Source organism: Limanda limanda, chromosome 6, assembly GCF_963576545.1.
Source record: "Limanda limanda chromosome 6, fLimLim1.1, whole genome shotgun sequence".
NCBI lineage: Eukaryota > Metazoa > Chordata > Actinopteri > Pleuronectiformes > Pleuronectidae > Limanda > Limanda limanda.
In genome coordinates this window covers 13,010,893-13,031,433 of record NC_083641.1, presented here as the reverse complement: position 1 = coordinate 13,031,433, position 20,541 = coordinate 13,010,893, and the positions used below count along the sequence as shown (strand labels likewise).

The window sequence follows — 20,541 nt, the reverse complement described above, 5'->3', positions numbered from 1 at the left end:
GACGCAAAACCAATAAGAAAACAAACGTCACAGGATGAGGAACCAGGGCCGTACACGTAGAAGGCCCCTGTACGAGGATCAAGCTTTAGGTGATAAGAGCCGACTCTGGTGTTGATGAGCTGTAAACAATCTGATCTCATCAGCAGAGCTAATGCGTTATATCCTGCCTGCTGCACCAACCCTCACCTGAACACTCCGAAGATTTCTGTTTTGTTAGCGGATCTGAGCGGAGAAACTCCAAAAGCGTTGTTCATTTTGGGGACATTCTGCGGAGTTCATGTCTGAAAACGTCTTGAGTGAAAACCTTGGGACTTTCTACTCCCAGCCTCCTTCTACAAACTCAGGAGAATGTCCGATTGAGCCATGTGAGAACACAGCAGGAGGTCCACTGGAGGCTAGTGGTGTGTTGGCATATTTCTAACACGCAAACAGACGATAAACTTCAACAAAAAGAATACAAATAACGCGAGATGAAAATTTAGTGACATTTACACACAGGAGATGGTGACAAAGATGTCTGACCCTTTTCCTGAGGGAAACTCTGGAGAGAGTCCGTACCTGAACATGCGGACATTCTCCGGAGTTCATGTCTGAAAATGGTTCATAACCATTTTGTGTGTTTGTTCTGTTCAGATTCACTGACCTTTAATGCGTTAATGTCTGGAGCTGCGGGTTGGGAGGGGATATGGGGGGGGTTACACACACCGGATGCCGTCAGGTTACCGCAAGGTGATCACGTGACAAATCCCACCCTCCCCTGGGAGAATTAGCATAAAAGACGAATAAAGGACCCCACCAAGAAAAGAAAAAAAAAAAAACACACACACACCAGTCTGTCCTCCTTTCTCTTAAAGAAAAGGAACAAATCCATTCCGCCTAATTCGAACCTTGCTCAGGGACAGCTCGCGTGGCAGATTGCAGCCTAATTAGTTTAGAGGAATTTAATTCAATTAACTTTCCACAGCTCCGCGCCCCGCCGCTGCAGGGCTGCTCTCAGAGCGCCGGGCCGGAGCTGCAGATCGAATTAGCGTGTTTGGAGAAGCTCTCCATGCGCGCGGCCGTCCCCTCCACCGCTCCAGCTGTGGTGTGCGTGCGTGTGCGTGATATTTGTGTGCGTGTGTGTGTGTGTGCCGTGGTCTCTCGGGACCGTTTTTTTTTTATCCTAAAAAGCTTCTTTTTTAAGTAACATGCCGTCGTCCATTAGGATAATCCCGGTCTTGTGGCGCAGCGGAGAGAAGAACCCGCAGCTGCTGAGCCCGGTGTACAGCGGACTCGAATTAGTTGGAGTGTAATTTGATTGGTTCAAATGAATGGCCGCATTTTTGACTAAACTTCAGGCTGATGAATGCGAGTGCTGACAACGATTCTGTGTCTGCGGCACATTATTTAGGTTGAGAGAAATGTTTGATCCGATATTTTAAAAGATAATTTATGGATATTTTGATCTTTCTCTGTGATGATGATGATGAGCACATGTAGTCAAAATGTTTTGGCTTCAGATTTGGCCCACGTCCCTTTATGGACTGATGGCACTTGGGCGGTCCACTCCTAGTGGCCAGATCTGGGACACAAGTAAACCTCAGCTACACCGCCTGTCACCCAAAGGTGCCAAAGGTGGCCGGATTAGTTTTGTGCTGTTTGGCATATTCACCATTTACTACATTGACTTTGCCCAGAGCACCGCATGTTTGCCAAAACAGGCCCATGTTCTTTAGAGGGGATTTTTGGACACATTTGCCATTTTACCAGTGGTCCATTTGAAACTAACATCCATTTGGTCCGGGACACAAGAAGACCAGAAGGGCCACCTCATGTCCCGAAGTGGCCAAGGTCCGTTTGCTATCTGGGGCAAACATTATGCTTCAGATCTGAAAATTGAAGATCAATGACAATATGAGGAGGATATGAAGCACAAATAAATGCGCAATAAATCACATATTTCCCATCCATGTTCTCATGGTCTCTGTTGTGATTGTGTTTCTTTGTTTGAACAGGTCTGAATACCACTTCAATAATATTATAAAAACCTTCATCCCAAATTATAGCCATGGACAAATTATTTAGGCCCATATGTAAAATGCACAGTCTCTATAGTTCTTTATGTGTCCCTCCTGCAGAGTAGCACCAGGCTCAGCCAGGAGCCTGCAGGGTGATTTGAAACAGGTGCGTCACCACCAGGCTTCCACCTGCACCACACCGAGCTGCTGCTGCTGCTCCGTCTCTAACCCGGTTACACACGCAGCCTCGGCTCGGGCCGGAGCGTCACGGCACATTCCAGTAATTGGGGATTGAAATGCGGGGACAGGCGCACCGACGGGACCCCCTACCCCCCCCCCCCACCCTGGCCGGGAGCCCCAGCGCCACCTTTACTCTCCTCCCTGCTCCTCCCTCCCTCCTCCACCGTCTCTCATCCATCATCGGGCAAATCGAATGCGCATCTCCGCTGCAGAGACGCGCGGGCCCGCGGTGTTAACGGCAGGATCCATGATTTTTTGATTTTGATTTTATGCGCGATCAAACCCACCTCCGGGGGGGGGGGGGGGGGGGAGCAGAAGGTGGAGGGACGATGACACGACGCATTTCAGTGACGGTGCAGGACAGGTGGAGAGTCCGGCCTGCACTCAGCCCGGATCAGGCTGGAGGTTGTGAAGGAAAAACATGTTCCCACTGAAAATCCTTTTAAAATCAAGACACCAAAGAACTGTCATTAAACTGTTGATCAACATTTAAAATAGTTTGTTTAACAACCGTTCTCCACTGCAGACACGTGGCGGGTACAGACACACTACAATGCAGCGAGGCCTAATAAGATCCTCTGTGTGTGTCGAAGTAATTCAATCAGCCAGCGCGTATTTTACGCACAAACAAAATACGCAAATGTGCCAACTGGATCAGCGTTAATGGACTCGCTTGTGACAGATTTCTACTCTTCCCTCACTTCCCTCCATGTTCCATCTGCATTGAAAGGCTACAGTCACAATAATTCAATATGTTCAACAACAAAATGTCCAATTAAATTCAGAGGGAAAACGCACAGGAGGAGCGCGCATGTGGCCAGAAAATAAATCGACATTTAACATATTTATTTAATCTATGAATTAATGGCCAACTGATAATAATTAAGATATAAGGATCACATAATCATGAATAATTTGCAGGATAATCTACATAAAATTAGATTAATTGATGACTTGTGTTTATTTTACATAATTACGCGCGCACCTTAAAACAAAGAAACGTGGGTATTGTGTTGATATTATCGCAGCTACTCTCAAACACTGCTCCTTAATGCAGTGGAAGTTTGAATTGGTATAAATATTAAATCCTCATTAGGCCTCTTCCCCCCTTTTACCCCCCCTCACCATGCCATGTAAAATCAGTTTGGCTTCATGTGGCTCTGACTTCAATTAACTCTTAATAATCATCTCCGCATGTATCAGGGCGTTAGACTTCGTGTTTCACAAAGGACACGTCACTGTCCGGACCTGAGGATCAATAGCTGCCGGACTCCAGAGGCAGGAACGCGTCTCCGGGCACACGGGCCATGTTCTTCCTGGCGCTCCCATGATGGATGGAGCAGGCAGCCTCCCTCTCTCTCTCTCCCTCTCCCTCTCTCTCTCTCTCCCTCTCTCTCTCTCTCTCTCTCTCTCTCTGACTGACTGACGGCCTCGGACCACCACAGACCCCGGCCTGCTGGGCCTCCCGCGTGGCTTTTCTTCCAACCGCATGTGTCTCCGCTGCCTCATCCTTCTCTCATCCCTTGTTCCTCCTGTCTCTGTCCACACACACCTCTCCATCAACGCCACCCATCCGTCACGGAGCCCGGTCTGCGCCACGACGCGCACTAATTCCACGAGTCCAATCTGTGTGTGCTCAATCAAGGTGGAGCAAGAGAGAGGATTAAAATTAAGATTCCTCTCCAGATCATATCGGAAATAAGAGAACAAATAAATATGAATGAGTTTAAATGTGAGGCGCAGGGCTGCTGGTTTTCTCCTTGAAAAATAAAAAGATATTAAGGAAAAGCATTTAGTTTAATGGCTGCCCCCTGACATCCCCAATAAATCTCATTCTAATAGAAAATAGATTCATTCGTTTAATAGGTATTAATGAAGCATGATAGAAGAAGCCTACATTTACTCATCAATGAAAACTAAACACTAAAATAAATTCAATTCAAATGAGTTTTATTATATCACCTTAAATACTATAAACCAATGGATTAATATTCTTCACATGGAGACTGGTGGGCAATTCCAATGGTGCTAATCCCTCCGTTTACACAGTGTTTTGTCCCCTGTTGACTTTAAAGCCTCATCATTTAATAGTGCATGACTGCTTCTCAATAAAAGAACCAGAATAAAATGTGTAATGGTCCTTTAATGCTTTCTCAATCATAACTCTAGAAACTGAGATCCCCCCCAGTGCTCCACACATGGGCCTATAATCCCTCTAGTCGGGGTCCCTCTCTCTCAGGGGCCCTCAGGAGCCTCCAGGGGACCATTGTGTCCCCTCTTCTGTTGACTCAGACGTCATGAATGCCAAAGCTCCCCGTTACTGTTTCCGTCCCATCGGCCCATGAATGTAAAAGTCCAAAGTGAAAGCCTCCGCGGCGGAGGAGCGAGAGTCTCCCCCTGCCGCGCGGCGCGGAGGAGCACTAAAGGCGGGATTAGCCTGGAAGGGAATGCTCTCTGCTCTTTGAAGGGATTAAGGTTTAAATGCGTGAAAAGCGGGAGAGCTAGGGTCGCTCCTGGCCGATGCTCTTTTTTCTCTCCCTGGACGGAACAGAGTTGAACTGTGAAACTGTTTAAGTGTCTTGGTAAACTCACCTCTGATCCCCCCAGCCGGGAGCAGGACGCACAGCAGCCTGGGAGCCCACGACCCGCTGCAGGGTTTAAACCTAATGTGTGTGTTTAGTTTTAGAGAACAGGCTGCGGTCATGATCACACAGAACTTAATGGTTTGTATAAATATCGAGTCCGTTGAGAAAAAGGTGGTGTTCTCATCTAACAAATGTTTCACTGCTACAACTGCACAGTGTTTATTCTCCATTCACCATCTACATGACCCAATACAGACAGGGAGATCAACCTGATGTGGCACCACAGTGTTTTATGTCATGATGAATAATCTATAAAGGTAAAATGGTCTCAAATGTGAAATAACCACTGTTATAGACTTGTCTCTTCAGAGGCAGGTGCAACCAACCCCCCCCCCCCCCCCCCCCCCCTCTATGCAGAATAAAGATGATTCCTACTTACTATTAACTCTGGATATATGTGTTTTACATAAATAATGAGTCACTATTAGCGATACAGGCCTAAATGTGAAACAGGGCTGGAGCCAGAGTCACAACGACGCCCCGTGTAGACATGTTGTGCTCTAACACATGTTGTGTTTCCCAGCATCTGCACCAGACTGAAAAACAGGAGCACCGCCCCAAACCTCTGACCACACAATAAACACTTCAAACAAGCCCTATCAATATGACTCATTTATACTGCACTCTGTGTGTGTGTGTGTGTGTGTGTGTGTGTGTGTGTGTGTGTGTGTGTGTGTGGTGTGTGTGTGTGTGTGTGTGTGATAATGTCATTACGCACCATCATCATGCAGCCTCTGGTCAAAGCAGAGAGATAAGAGCGCGCACACGTTGGTCTCCGTTATGATGCGTTTTATAAGCGCGCACACGAGCCTAAATCGATTAATTCCTCGCGTGCTTTCACGTCACAACGTAATTTTGTTTGTTTCTTTGTGGATGATATTATTTGCTGAAATCTATCCGCTAATAAAAAGCCTGTTAATTCCAACGAACAGAGGCTGAGACGCGCGGCACGTTTCTAAATGGCACCGCGGTTTGGATGGAGCGCGCGCCCGCCTGTCGGTGTGACACTCCTCTGTGTGTGTGTGCGTGTGCGTGTGTGCGTGTGTGCCGTGTGGGATATGACTTATCACATTGTATGACACCGAACAATAAACTTAAACCAATTTATGGAGCGTCAATGCGTTTACGGTTATCCTGTCGCGTCGTCTCTCCGCAGCCGGCTCCCTCTCTCGTCCTATACATCAACCTGACGCGCGCTCTGGTGACATCTTCCGTAAAAGTGATCGGAATCAAATCAAAGCTTTTAATCTCGACAATCACCGTCACATCTGGACTTTTCTCGACACATAAAGACTTCTGCGGCTCAAGCTGCACTTGTCTCTGACGCAGCGAGTGTTTGGGACCCGACACACACCTGCGCGTAAAGCGGATTTTACGCACCAGTTAATAGATGAATTATACAGTTTGGGTTAGTACATGTAGGCCCGGTTCTCTTAAGGTGAAGTGGAAGAAGCTCAGTGCAAACCGACGACACTTTAGATTTCCACAGAAGCACAGAATTGGGAAAGATATCCTGAGTGTGAGTTTTGTTACGCATGCATCCAACTCCGGACAAAGCCAGCACAATAACTCCATATAGATGTTTGCTCATTTAATCTGAGCGGATTATAGGACTGCTTTCAGATATGCATTCCTCTAGCTCAAAAACAATATTCTAATTTAAAAACCTAAAAGTATCATGGCGACCAGGTCCTTTCTGAATAAATGGGGGGATGAAGGAGGACGTGGCTCGGTGGATTCAGGTCCTGTTTGTTTCTCAGCTCCTGGGCTTGAATCGTCGTTCTGCATTTCTTTAAAACAGTGGAACAAAGAGAATTATTATGGTTTATTACAGGGAGACACAGATTCTACATAAACAGAAATCATCTTCTACACCTGAAGAGTTTATGGGCTGATTCCACTCATTCATGCCCACCCATGTCTTTTATTTTGTTATTCTTTCCTCGAGTCGAGGGTTCAGGGCAGAGCAAGTCAAACCTGGTTCAGGCAAATTGTGATTCGTGAATATGGACTAGAGCCAGAAAATGTGATTGATTGATTAATAATAAACGCACTTGGATGGATTTATGTAAATAGAATCTGATCATTTAAACAGCGACTGTTGTTTCTAGTCACATCTGCGCAGAGCGACCTCAGATCAGAATTACACAGACACAGATAGAAGATGTTTAAATAGTTTTCAGATCATTTCACTGCTGACACCTGCGAGCGCCTGGGCGGTGCAGTGGGTGAGTGGGGGGGAGGAGAGATGAGAGGGGTGGGGCTGGGGGGGGGGCGGGGGTGTCATTGTCATGGAAACGACAGACCACCGCCTCGCTATTGTCTCGCGCTCAGCCAAGTTTATTATAAACAGTGAGCGAGCCGCAGAGCGCTGTCACACGGAGCGCGAGCGCAGAGAGAATAACTGGAGAGAAGAGGAGGAGAAGAAGAAGGAGAAGAAGAAGAAGAAGAGGAGAGAACCAGGAGAAAGTGAGCGAGGAAAAGAAAATAACACATCTGGATTATTTACAGTGAACCTCCAGCAGAGAGCCTCCTTGTGACGCAGCGGACCGGAGACCCGCAGAGAGCCAGCTCCACACCGGGGACCCGCCGGAGACTCACGCCGACTCTGAGCTCCGTCTCCCGGGGTAGAAACGTCCCCCTGCAGCCGCTCGGACCTCCACCTCCTCCATGTATAAAATGGATTACTCCTACCTGAACTCCTATGACTCCTGCATGGCGGCCATGGAAGCGTCGGCCTACGCGGACTTCAGCTCCTGCAGCCAGGCGAGCTCGTTTCAGTACAACCCGATCCGGAGCGGACCCTTCTCCAACCCGGGCTGCACCCCCCTCAGCACGGCCAGCTGCACCCTGGGAGCCCTGCGGGAGCACCAGCCCACCCCCTACTCCTCAGGTAGAGAACACACCATCTGTAATGCTCTGCCACATAAAGGTCTATATTAATAAACGGGACATTATATGGACGAGGGACATCTTGTTCATTAGGTGAATCATTCTGTTAAAAAGCTAAAGGAAACAAGAAGCTCCGACATTTCCTCTGTCTTCAGCTGCGGAAAACACCATTTCAATTCATATTAAAGTTAAATATTGAATTGTTTCGTTAATGATCGACCTGTACAGTATAAAGCCTGAATGGTTCTTACACGGATTTTATTTGAATTAATATTAAGAGATTAAGAATCAAATCAATGCAGAAAAACATTTATAAGATGCTTAATTTCTTTAAATGTTATTACAATTTTTAAATGATGAGATGTTTAAAGGTGAACCTTGAACTGTTGTCTATGAATATGTGCATTAATCTGCAAATAAATTAGCAAGCTCTCTAATTAGATCTCTAATAGTATAACTAATGTTACTAATTAGAAAAATAATATATTGCTACAAAAATGTGTATAATGGAGAGCTCACAGAAATCAATCTTGACGAACACACACACACACCTGTTGGCCACAGGCCCTCCTATCAGGCTGGAGCAATTATTCTAAATGTTTATTTAACATTTAAAATAAAATCTCTAAAGAAAATTATAGTTATATATTATAATTAAATTTAGGCAGTGAAATACAGTTTATTGCTAATCGAGTCTTTGGATTTTGAACTGAAATAATGGTGTGTGTCTTATGACTCTACTGCTCCTCTAAATACATTTTAATACATTAAAATACATTTTAATTACAACCACTTAAATTCTGTTGATCAAGTACACTTGAAATCCTTTATTACAAAACATGTAGAGCCTACATTAACACATTTTCTAAGGTTCTATTTATATTTGAAGACTAATTAATTTCGGTAAATGTGCTAAATTATTTTTCACCTTAAAGGCCATAAATCCTGCCAGCACAAAAAACAAAAATAATTTCTTTAAGTCATGAATTAATAAATATAAAGTATTAATCGGATACATTTCCTGAATACAGAGGTCCGGTGCTACCGTTAAATCATCCCGTTATAAACTCGGCCTGCAGGCCTCCAGTTCGGTTTGGACACATTCTTTTTTATCGATCGTCATTTCTAATAGGATCCGAACACGATGTAATCATTTTATCAATAAATAAATCCACTTCATATAAACTGGAAATAACTGAGCAAGATCAGCCGCTTTCTGATTGAAGAAAACAGCTGATCATTGTTTGAGAATCGGACCGTGTGGCGGCTCCTGCGCCTTTTACGCACGGCCTCTGCGCGTCATTGTGATCCACGGCCTCAGTCAGTGTTTCACTGAATAAATGTTGCTGCTTTCCAACGACTTAATCGATTTCAATTTTCTCTCTCAGTTCCGTACAAGTTCTTCTCGGACCCGTCTGGCCTGAACGAGAAGCGGAAGCAGCGGCGCATCCGGACCACGTTCACCAGCTCCCAGCTGAAGGAGCTGGAGCGGGTCTTTGCGGAGACGCACTACCCGGACATCTACACCCGAGAGGAGCTGGCCCTGAAGATAGACCTGACCGAGGCCCGGGTACAGGTGAGACCAACAGGCTCTTATTTCACCCGAATCACTGCAAATCTGAATATAAGACTGGACCATTTGTCTCCATGTTTCTGTTTTTCCATCTTCACTGGAAAGCTGATTGTCCCTCTGTCTGTGTTCTCCAGGTTTGGTTCCAGAACAGGCGTGCCAAGTTTCGTAAACAGGAGCGTGCAGCCAACTCCAAAGCCAACAACTCCGGTGGCACCGCGGGCAGCACCGGCAGCAGCAGCTCCGGAGGGAAGAAGGGCGGAGAGACCAGATCCTCTTCAGATGATGACGAGTCCAAAGAATCCACCTGCAGCCCCACGCCCGACAGCACGGCCTCCCTGACGGGCTCGGCCAACGGGAACCTGGGCAGCCCGGCCAGCCTGAGTCCCAGCCCGGCTCCCATCAACAACGGCTACGTCATCGCCTCCAGCTCCCCGGTCCTCCAGGGCCTGAAGCCGCCCAGCTGGTCCAGCCTGGGCCCGTCCAACCCGGCCGTGGCCCAGCCGGCGGTCCAGACTCAGGAGGTTCTGAAGGCCTGGCAGCCGGCGGACAGTATGACCGGGCCCTTTGCCGGAGTCCTGTCGTCCTTCCACAGAAAACCCAACCCCACCATCAAGACGAACCTGTTCTGAAGCACAGAGGGAGAGGAAAGAGAAACAGACATTGTGTGACCTGCTGGAACAGCGACGAGCTCCTGGCTCCCGATGAGAGGCAGGACTCACACATTATAACCAAGAAAATCCCTGGTGGACTCGGCTGTAGCTCAGCAAGGCCTCCATTCTCCTCTGAAAAGTGATTCAAAACTCAGATAACAAAAAATCACAAGTCTGCCACCGTCTCTCTCTCCCCAGAATATGCAACTGTGCACATTAAACCTGCAGATCTCCACCTGGACATGGACCAGAAATCACCCGTCCTCAGACTAAAAGACACAGAGTTGTCAGCTCTATTTAATGATGTAAAGCCCCTCATGTACTTTAACTGTTCCCCGACTAAAACCTTCAGAGTGTCAAAAGGATATTTGTGTGTCCGGCCCAAAAACCATGCGTCACTTGTTTCACTCATACACACATCTGGTTATTCACAAACACACACTGTGCTCTCCTCTCACTCACATTCCCACACTCACTGTGTTGCAATGCACTTGGACCACAGCCGCTCTGATGAGCATGGAGGTCAGGTACGGACTTAGAGCAGAAATCTAAACATCGCCCTCAGAGACAAAGCAACATTTTCACCCACACAAGCACAACTTCCCCGACACACAGACGCCCACCAGTAAGAACAGGGTCCCCCATTTCAATCTGTTTGTCCAGCAAAAACAGAGGCCGCCAAATAAATCCAATTAGAGGAGCCGGGTCCAGACCAGAAACCTCCCCAGTGCAATTCATCCCCTCCTCTTTCTTTACTGTATCAAATCCCGACACCCCCCTCCTCTTTCCCTACACTCTCATTCTCAATGTGACCCCCTCCTCCTCCCCCTGGCTTTATGATCCCATCAGGCCTTTTTGTGTCGAGCACTGGGAACTTTGTTTGACTTCAGCACAGGAAGGAGACAGAACTCGAGGCGTTTTCAGCTCACGGTTAGATCCTTGTTGCTCGGGTGGAGGAAGGTTCCGAGCAGAGTGTAGCCTTAAAAAAATCTGTCTAATTATAACTGAACTATATCGTTGGTATCATCGTACAACTGGTTTCTCACTTCTCATCTGACTGAAGGTTTTTTTTTATTCACCTGCTGGATCGATGGGAGTGAACGAGTGTGCTCTGCAGGCTGCAGTGCTTCAGTGTCTGTGGTGATGAACTCTTACTGGACTCACTAAATCAACGTTATCAGCCCAGTGTCATTAACTCTCCTGCAACCGACCAATATGTAACGATCAACAGAAGTTTTCTACTGTGTCCATTAACACTCCGAGTTTGTTCCCCTCCACCCTCGTCTCCATTTTGCTCAAAGGCAAAAAGAGGCAGCGGCTGTTTCTACTTTCTTTCACCTTGTAAAGTTGCTCGTGAAACATCTGGATTTCAGAGCTGATTCTTTTCTGGGTACGGTTTACTCGAGAAATCTATTCCAAACTAAAATAAGGGAAGCAAATGTATTTATTAATATTTTTTATTATATCTGTGAGAAGATGTTTCTTTGAACTGCTCCATACATTTCTGTAAGTGTAAATCCTGTAATTAGTAATATAAATATTAGGTAGCTTTTTCTTTGATTTCTCTCACATTGCTTTGCAGAGTTATTTCACTGCGGAGCATCTGTCTCGCAGACCAACACGTCTATGAACACTAGGAATCGACAGATGCTCTGGTGAGGTTATAGCACTACTCTGAATATTCTAATAAAGCTACATTATGGAATCACAGCCTCCCGTGTGCCATGATCTTGTTTCTTGTGTGTGACACAAAATGATGAGAATGTTGTGTATCGTGCAAAGTCAAGATTTAACAAACTCAAAAAAGCAGATTTTCCTGGAAACATGAACGACTCTCACTATATATATTCATTTCACAGTACTCTCTCTCTCTTTCTTTCCCTGACTGATGCTGCTCTACTTCTCTCGGACCACAACTGTTTGTCCCTCACAGTTTCCCTGCAGATGACAACAACAAAAGAAAAAAGGACATGAGTATATTTATAAAATAAGGAAAGATATTAGATTTTAATTGAAAAAAAAATATTACACGGGTGAACAACTTGCATTAAGTTAACACAACCAACAGAGGAGACTACATATAAACTAATGAACAATGTGTGACAGACAACAAGAGCATAATTTTTTCCACTCATGCACACAAATACAAACACTCTCTCTCTCTCACTCACACACCACTGAGAACACTGAAAGGCCAAAGAGGCTTAAAAAAACACATTAGATTGAAGAAGTCGGAACAGAAGATCCACATTTTCTGTATTATGGCTGTTAAACAATTAGACGACACATAAGTAGCTGAGTCTAACAACGCACGTTAGCAACATAATTCAATGGGGCGTGTGAATGAAGCTGCAGTTTCATCCTATTCTAGTCCCATTGACGAAACAGCAATTTCAATAACAGTTTAGAGTTCTGCTTTTCCCAAGTCGTCTCGTGGCAAATGTGTTTACATCATTCTAAAGGTTCAAAAGCAAGTTGTGTGCTTAGCTGCAGGACAACATTTTCCTGTGATCCACCTCGATGAAGGAGAATTGACAGGTGTCAGCAGAAAGTCTGTTAAAATGACAATAAACTGGCTTTTGGATTTGACGTCTTGTCTGACAGGCAGAAGAGGAGGCAGGATTTAAATTTTGGGTAAATAAAGGCAGTTAGAATATTAACAGGCTAAGATTTTAACTGTGTAAAAACAACTTATATTAATTTAAAAAATAGAAAGAGTAGAAACTTCTTGGTTGGGTCTTTTGTCCCCTCCAAGGTTTCCGCAGTCAGTATCTACTGAGGAGGTTTAGTAGCACCACCTGCTGGGCGATCAGTGAACAAGCTATCTGTGACAGTTTTGTCCGGTTTATAATGTTTTATGAGGTTACATCTTTTTCCATGTGTACAAAATATGAAATGATCCAAATGCTAAGTCAATATTTAGTAATTTATGAACCAAATCAAATCTGTAAAGTAGGAAAAATTTTGACACTATATGATAAGACAGTTTCTCACAGTCAATGATAAAGTGATAGTTTAGGAAAACTTCAAAAACATAACCATGCATTGATCTGTTAATCAATTCTTCTCACACTGCTCCTTTCACTGGTCACACAAAATTTGTTTTCTTCCGTAAATTGAGATTCAAAATCCTCACTGGCAATTAAACCGTGAAAATTAATAATTTTGTAATGATTGTTAAATTTGGTGCAGCATTTATTACCTCTACTACAAGTGTGATGCTATTGCTTTCACTACTTTAATGTTTTCGACCAGACCAAGAACATCGTGCTCGGTGTGCCATTTTCCACTTAAGTTAAAGTATCTCCAAACAAATGAAAATCTGTGAGAACTGGAAAACAAAACTGAAACGTTAGTGTTGAATGAGCAACTCACACAGCGGGGGGGGGGGGGGCGGTGTCGAAACCTTACGGCTCTTTGTGCTCCAACAGGGCAGGTTTGGTGGATTTGCTCTATTTTCCCTTTATCGTAAAATAAACAACATAAAAACCTTAAATACACGCAGAGACACTTAGACAATAAATGCCACTGTTTCCCTAACAGTGGCCCAGATGTCTTCACAAGAGTAGAATATTTTAAATGTCTCCTCTCCGGTCACAGCTTCCTGTCTGCCTCCATCACAGAAGTGAGGGGGGTTCCTCGGCTGTGGGTCGAAATGACTCCTGAGAGTTTCCAAAATGTGAGAGCGTTGCCGGGGACAAACCTGAGACTTGGAGAAAAACAGTGTCGCTAAAAAGAGTCTGAACTGAGGGGACAAAACACAGGCAGGGTGTTTTTCAAAGCTCAGGTTTCAAATGAACCCCCCCTCTTCTTATTTTGCTTTTAAACTTGAAAGTCAGAAATCTCCCATTTGTGAGAAAACTCTTGCTCCTCTCGGGAGAAGGAAAGAAAGACGAGCTTTAAACATAGCTTGAAGCGGCAGGTTAGAGGTGATGAGGCAACATGGACACATCAGCTCCACGTGTGAGTCGTGTCTCATCACCTCGTCCTACGTCTTCTCGCTGAGCTTTAAAGCCGAGGGTTAGGAAGTGAAACGATCATTAAATAAGGCCACGAGCACAGCGACGCATACAGTACACGATGTGAAAAGGGACGTTGGTTTTTGAAAGTACAAACAGAGTGCAAGTTCTCTCAGAAGGCACAGTCTGGCATCAATTGGCACATTCCAGCTCAGTTCAGCGGCGATTCTTGGCCTTTTGGGACCTGGTGCAGCACTGGGCCGGTTTGGACCAGTCACAGACCAGTGGGCTGCGGTTTATGGCTGTTGCTGCTCTCTGAGGCTCTCCAGCAGGATCCGTTTGTGAGCGAGGTCCTGCACCCCCGCCTCCTCCAGGTCCTCCTCTGTGATGTCACTGGAGTTGTAATAGAGGGAACATAAGTGAGAAGGTTTGACACATATGACACTGAGTAGAATAACTGCTACAAGAAAGTCGAAACGTGTATAAAGTGTTTCCTTCAAGCTGCTTTCAGACATGCACTGAAGTCCGGATTTTTTCCTGACATTTTCCAGAGGGGCTGGAACACAAATATCAGTTGCTCTGGACATTTTCATCAACTTTTGCTGCCCTCTAGTAAAATATCCAGAAAGTCTTTGTGAGAATATAGCAGGAATAAATTAAGGTTTCTAACATGTGACGGACGCAACGTTGTAAGAATACAAATATCTCCGGATGAAAAAGAGGAGTCATACACGTAGAAGTCTGCCATCCCCTTCTCTACTCTTCTCATCTCATTATTATATACCAACCAACTGTCCATCCCTTTACAGGCTATACTAGCCCATGCACGGACTTTACCACTACATATTCCTATATATTTATATATGTATATATTTTTGTTGTTTTATGTATATATATATATATTTTATTGTACTTTCCACTCCAGCAGCACAAGAACACTTCCCTACTGGACACTGACACTATCACATCATTGCAATCCTGTATCTGTATATATATTCTCCGTATGTGATTTATGTATGTATGTCAGTGTGGTGCTTAAGTGTTAACTGTATAAGCTACTGGATGATCTGAATTTCCCTCGGGATTAATAAAGTATCCATCTATCTATCTATCTATCTATCTATCTATCTATCTATCTATCTATCTATCTATCTATCTATCTATCTATCTATCTATCTATCTATCTATCTATCTATCTATCTATCTATCTATCTATCTATCTATCTATCTATCTATCTATCTAAAAGACTTGGAGAGACAAGGTTCGGGGTTTTACGAGTGTGTGAGTGTGTGTACCTGAGGAATTCCAGGTCGTCCCAGCCGTTGTGAAGAAGGCCCTGCTCATACCTCTCCAGTCCCAGTCTTTGCAGCCACTCTCCTACTGAAGAATCCCCGACAGACAAAGAGGAACTACTGCTGGCCCAAAGTCCCTGGAGGGAAGAGACGTAACGCAGGATCAACAAAACAGTAAGTTGCAGAAACTGCTGTAGGAACATCTCAGGTAATAACAAGCTGCCACAGAACGTATGCTAACAATCAGTGGATAGATGTGAGCCTGGGTTGGGCTGTTTTACTTCATCCCCAAGAAGGAAACACTAGAACTGTGATTAAAATATAAGAGGAAATAAACAGGTAAGTCAGAAAATATCTAAAAAACAAAAGTACGACCAGTCGACACAATATCTAGGTCATGTCCAAGTAGTAGACAGGTGGTGTGTTTGTGAGAAAGTAAAATATTAACACATCAACAATCCAAAAGTGTCACAGTTTTAACCTCCTCTCTGACTGACCAATGAGAAGGAGCTAAACGAGCCGCCCACCTCCTCCGGCATGTCCTCTGCGATGCTCTCTGGGATGGGATGTCGGGGGGGGAAGGTGCGACACGCCTCCAGACCCAAACCCATCGGTTGCCCTCGGAGAGGCGGAGCTGACGGAGCCCGTGGAGGAGGTCCAGGAAACTCACTTTCACTCAGAGTCTTTGCCATCTGGAGCACAGAGCAGGACTGGTCGTCCAACGCTCCTGCTCCACCTCCACCTCCTCCGCCGCCTCCTCCTCCGCCTCCTCCTCTCCTGAAACCCTCCCCCAGACCCAGCGGTGCACCGGGACTTGCCGCCGGGATCCTGACCTCAGCCAGGTCCGGGTAAAGGAGCCGCGGTTTGGGGAAGGCCGCCTCTGCAACCATCTCCAGGGCTCCCTTAGGGAGAGGAGGAGGGGGGAAGTCAGGTGGGGGTCGATTCAGCGTGGTTCCCACTGTTCCCCCGACGCCTCCACCCTGCGCCCCAGCCACACAAGCGCCTGCATCGTCCTCTGAGGAGCCCTCCTCGCTAATAGCCCGAACCGGGTGTCCCGACAGGTGCCTGCGTGGTTGAGGGGGTCCTGAGGCCGGACACGGGGGTTTGGTACGAGCTCCAGCTGAGGGGAGAGGGGCTTTAGCTGCCAGGGGGTTAGCGGACGTAGGAGAGGGGAGAATTTCGGGTGAGAGAGCAGCTGCAGACTGGTTGGGAACTCCTTCCAGGCAGTAGTAGGCAGGATTGTTGTAGCTGTTCTTGCTGACGGATGAATCGCCCTCTGATGCATCTTGTTTAGGTCTTTGCAACAAAGAAAGCAGCAGAACAGAGAGTTGATTTCATTCCTTTTCATGTGTAGTCCTTTGGAAGACTCAGTGTGTGAGTGTGAAACACATGAGTGTGTCTGTACCTTGCAGCAGTTTCCTCCTTGCTGGTCCTCTCTCCCTCCTCACTGACCTTGCTCAGCTCTCCTAACGGTTTACGAACCACAGACGGCCTGCAGGAATTAAGGAACCAAGTAGGAATTTGGTATATTACGTAAAAAGTTATGGTTCCAGTTGCCAGTTTACTTTGCCTCACAATATCATACATGTATTATTCATCAGCTAATTGAGCACAGAGCAATACTGGAGAAATTTAACCTGGGAGCGCGTTTGCTGTTAATTAAGTCATTTTTTGGCTTTTATTATGTTACGATATTATGATATAGGTTTTTTAAAAAAAGGACAGAACTGAAAATAAATTTAGGGGGAAATTTTTTTACACAAACTGTGTTGGCTGTATGTTCTGCTGTTCTTGTCTCTCCTCTAGCTCCACCTTGATTCAACAAATCAGTCATCAATGAGGTGCACCAGGCCAGAAAACTGAGGTTCTTTAAGACCTTGTGTGTCAGGACCAGAAGAGGCTTCCAGTGTGGGGACAAGCTGGTTTTGCTTGGACTCAGCCTGGGATTTTAACATTGTGTAAAATGTTAATAAATCCCAAGGTTTCAGCTGTTTTAAAGGCTTCCTGTTGTTGATCTGTGTCAATGTTGGTTAGTGATTTTATGAGTTGTCCACCCCATAGGGCCACTCAATTATGGGGCATTACATTAACTCTAACCTCCTTCCTTTGATTATGGTTGTTGCAAATTAGATTTACAAATTGAAGTTAATGCAGAATAATCTCCTCTGAAAATAACAAGACCCGGCTTTTTGCATTTTACTATAAATCTACAGAGTGGAAATCAAAAGAGCATCATGTACTGACTTGACATATTCATGTCCCACTCTGGAAACCAGCGAGCCTTTCCCTTTAGGTCCGCCTGTCTCATCCTTGTCCACACTGATCCACTCTGAAATAGAACAATAAGAGTTATTAAATGAGTTTACCAAACTGTTAATAATTGATCTTTAAAAGTCCATTGTTATTTCAAGTGCTTCCTGTTTCAAAATACTGTCTGTACTGTTTAACTCTCCTCTCAGGTCTACACAGTGCACTAACAGACATCTAGATATAAAGTGAATCACCGTAAAGTCTCTCCCTGGTTCCCATTCTTTCAGCGGGGACCCTGACCCTCATGGACCCCCTGATGTTTCCCGTTTCCTCGCCGCGGTGGGACAGGTAGGTGTGGAACTGCTGAGATGTGCTGCCTATCATTGACTTCAGAGCCAACACACACTCTCCTAGCACGGGGGAAACACACATACTGTCGTAAAAGAAACCAGATAGAATTTCAAAGAATTGCGTATCCAGACGAAAAACACCAATTTCTACCGTAGGACTCGTATCCATCCAGCGACTTCACCGTCAGCAGCAGGTGTTGGTCCTGCAGGTACTCTATCTCTGAGAGGAGAGGTTTGAGCGTCGTCAGCTGCTTGTTGGACCAGCCCACCCGCAGGAAGTTGACATTGTCGCTGCTCTGACTGTCGTTCTCGTAGCTCTTCTTAAACTCTACAGAGGAGAAAGAGAGAGAGAGAGAAGCAGGACAGGAGCAGGGGGCAGAGGGGAGGAGGTGGGTAGGAGAGAAGGGAGAAGAGGAGGGAGATGTTTCTGTTGCATTTAATTCAAAAGTACATGCTGGACAGGAAGCTGGGGAAACAGCACAGGTCAAAATGGATTTCTAGTTTAAAGGTATACTGACTGCCTGAGATGAGTGAGGGAGGGTGGAAGATTTGAAAAGAAGAAACACACACAGTTTTATTACACCCACTCACATCCACAGGGTTTCTGAAACATCCACATGGTGTCACAGAAACCCCGTCTGTGCTGTCACTCCTGCTGGATACACACTGTGTCACACTGTGGAAGAAGATGTGTTCACTGCAGAAGGTGCAGACATGTTCCTCTCACCTTCCAGACAAGTGGAGTAGAACTCGATGAAGAACTTGGTTCGACTCGCCGTCTTCACTATGGCCTCGATGCTCTCGAACTCGATGTAAGCCTGCTCTGAAGACTTCGGCAGACCTACACAGGAAACAGGTGGAGAGAGAGAGGGTGTGGAGGAGGAGAAGAATCGAAAGATCTGAGTATGTGGCAAAGAATCTATCAAATAATCATTTATATATTTAAGTGCTCCAGAATTAAGACAATACCCACAAACTGAAAACACAGTAATGAAAGAATTAAAGCACATAATGTGTGACAGCATTTGCTCTTCAAAACAAGTAAAAATAGGCATTCACTTTAATAAATATTGGGGAATACATAAGCTCTGATGCTACTGCAGCACAGAACCAAACAGAGTAGCAGGCTGCAGTTTATTATTCCCTCTGCTCATCTTCACTCATTGTTTACTTCTAGTCTGTGTGTAATCACCAGATTACAGCAGCACATTAAGAACTGTCCAGATTTCAGCTGAAAGGAATCATCACCTGCTTAGAAAATCTGACGTTATGGCCGAATTATCTGTTTGCAGCCTGAGAGAGCGATTGTCAGGAGAAGATATACAAAGGGTATCGAGAAAATGAGAGTGGTACTCAGTAGAGTCAAGGCACAACGTTCCCTCTAGATTCAATCAACGTGCACCAAATTTAACACACTCATAGATATAAGCTCCCTACATATGTTTTTATCAAGATCCATGAATATTTCCCTGGGGAAATCTGAGAAAAGCTCGAAGACTGTCTTGTATAATAATGTTAAGGAAAGTGATAAAAAAAAATCCCGGCTCTACACTAAAATTGAATGGGTTCTTCCCTGACCCATCCCACATCCCTCTACCAAGTTTCTATGGTATATGTCTAGTAGTTTTTGCATCTGAATGCCTAAAACCAAACAAACCAACCACCAAATAAACAGACAGAGGTGAAAAGATAATGACACAAAAAGTATATTCCAAAGAATTTCATTTGAACCACTTCTACCTTTCTTGGAGACAAACTGAGAGGTCACGCCCACTTCAAACGTGGCAAAGACAGGGGAGTGATCACTGGTCACGATATCATCTGTACAGCCTGACAAAGAAAAGAGTGTGTACTTTAATCTTGTCCATAATCCTATAAAACGCAGCATGCATCTTATAGAGGGTTACAGTGCTGAGGATAAATTAGCCACTATACCATTTGACTTCTGGGAGAGGGAACTGATACAAATGTGTACTGAGTATTTTTCTTCTGCTAATGATCTCACCATAGGAGTTACAGACAATGTGTGTTTCTGGGTACGACTTCCACAGGGTCCTGTCACACCAGGATGGAACATTAGTCCTCATCTACGACAGACAGAAAAGTAGAGGAGGACACAGCAGGATAATCAGGACCACTCCCAGAAATAGGAAACAAAGTGCATGTGTGATATTGTTTGAGAAACGACCACATACCCCTGTGGCCTTCTGCTTCTGCCAAACATACGTGTCCCGTGAGCCTCGTTCATAACGGTAGGTGGGCGGGAAAGATATCTCCTCCTCCGCTGCGAGCAATAAGACAAACATTCACATGTTAGAACTTTATGAGTATGAGATATTAGTATAATTCGTATGGTTACTTTAAGAAATGATGACTATAAGCATAAGTGATAGGGGTACAAAATGACTCAACAGAAAGTGTTGTATTCTATGGGTTGTCAGCAATGGCTGAATGGCATCATTCTGTAAATTTTCCTAGGGTCTTTACAGAGAACTAAGAAAACAAGTGGTCCTGGTGAATTATCACAGGGACACAACAACATGGAGAGCAGGTGCTTTTGGGAAGTTTGAGTCATTCATTCTGTGGTTGCGTTTATGAGATCACTAAAGCTCTGCAGAAACCATCTGTTAATTGATTTCTTCTGAATTATTAATCCTGCTCTGACAGAAATATTATCCTGTGCACAATGAAA

General features: G+C 45.1%; 2 protein-coding genes across 3 annotated transcripts in view; one reads left to right on the top strand and one right to left on the bottom strand.

Moving 5' to 3' along the window:
- Window positions 1-7,552: 7,552 nt before the first annotated feature.
- On the top strand, window positions 7,553-9,976 carry phox2a (paired like homeobox 2A). Of its 2 annotated transcripts, XM_061073675.1 has the most exons (4): window positions 7,562-7,775; window positions 9,163-9,363; window positions 9,404-9,423; window positions 9,482-9,976. In XM_061073675.1, the coding sequence occupies exons 1-4, from the start codon at window positions 7,562-7,564 to the stop codon at window positions 9,974-9,976; spliced, it is 930 nt and encodes a 309-aa protein (XP_060929658.1). The 2 variants fall into 2 exon arrangements, with proteins under 2 accessions (XP_060929659.1, XP_060929658.1); XM_061073676.1 differs by lacking the exon at window positions 9,404-9,423 and having other exon boundaries at window positions 7,553-7,775; window positions 9,163-9,350.
- Window positions 9,977-13,087: 3,111 nt separating this feature from the next.
- inppl1a (inositol polyphosphate phosphatase-like 1a) overlaps window positions 13,088-20,541 on the bottom strand; it is a 25,663-nt gene continuing 18,209 nt past the window's right edge. The window contains exons 17-27 of the mRNA XM_061072712.1: window positions 20,045-20,133; window positions 19,855-19,936; window positions 19,590-19,679; window positions 18,577-18,690; window positions 18,001-18,177; window positions 17,754-17,909; window positions 17,494-17,578; window positions 16,655-16,741; window positions 15,777-16,545; window positions 15,253-15,386; window positions 13,088-14,349 (exon numbers count right to left, since the gene is read on the bottom strand). Of these exons, the coding sequence (XP_060928695.1) occupies window positions 14,253-14,349; window positions 15,253-15,386; window positions 15,777-16,545; window positions 16,655-16,741; window positions 17,494-17,578; window positions 17,754-17,909; window positions 18,001-18,177; window positions 18,577-18,690; window positions 19,590-19,679; window positions 19,855-19,936; window positions 20,045-20,133 (1,880 nt within the window). The 3' untranslated portion in view covers window positions 13,088-14,252. The remainder of the gene's footprint in view (window positions 14,350-15,252; window positions 15,387-15,776; window positions 16,546-16,654; window positions 16,742-17,493; window positions 17,579-17,753; window positions 17,910-18,000; window positions 18,178-18,576; window positions 18,691-19,589; window positions 19,680-19,854; window positions 19,937-20,044; window positions 20,134-20,541) is intronic.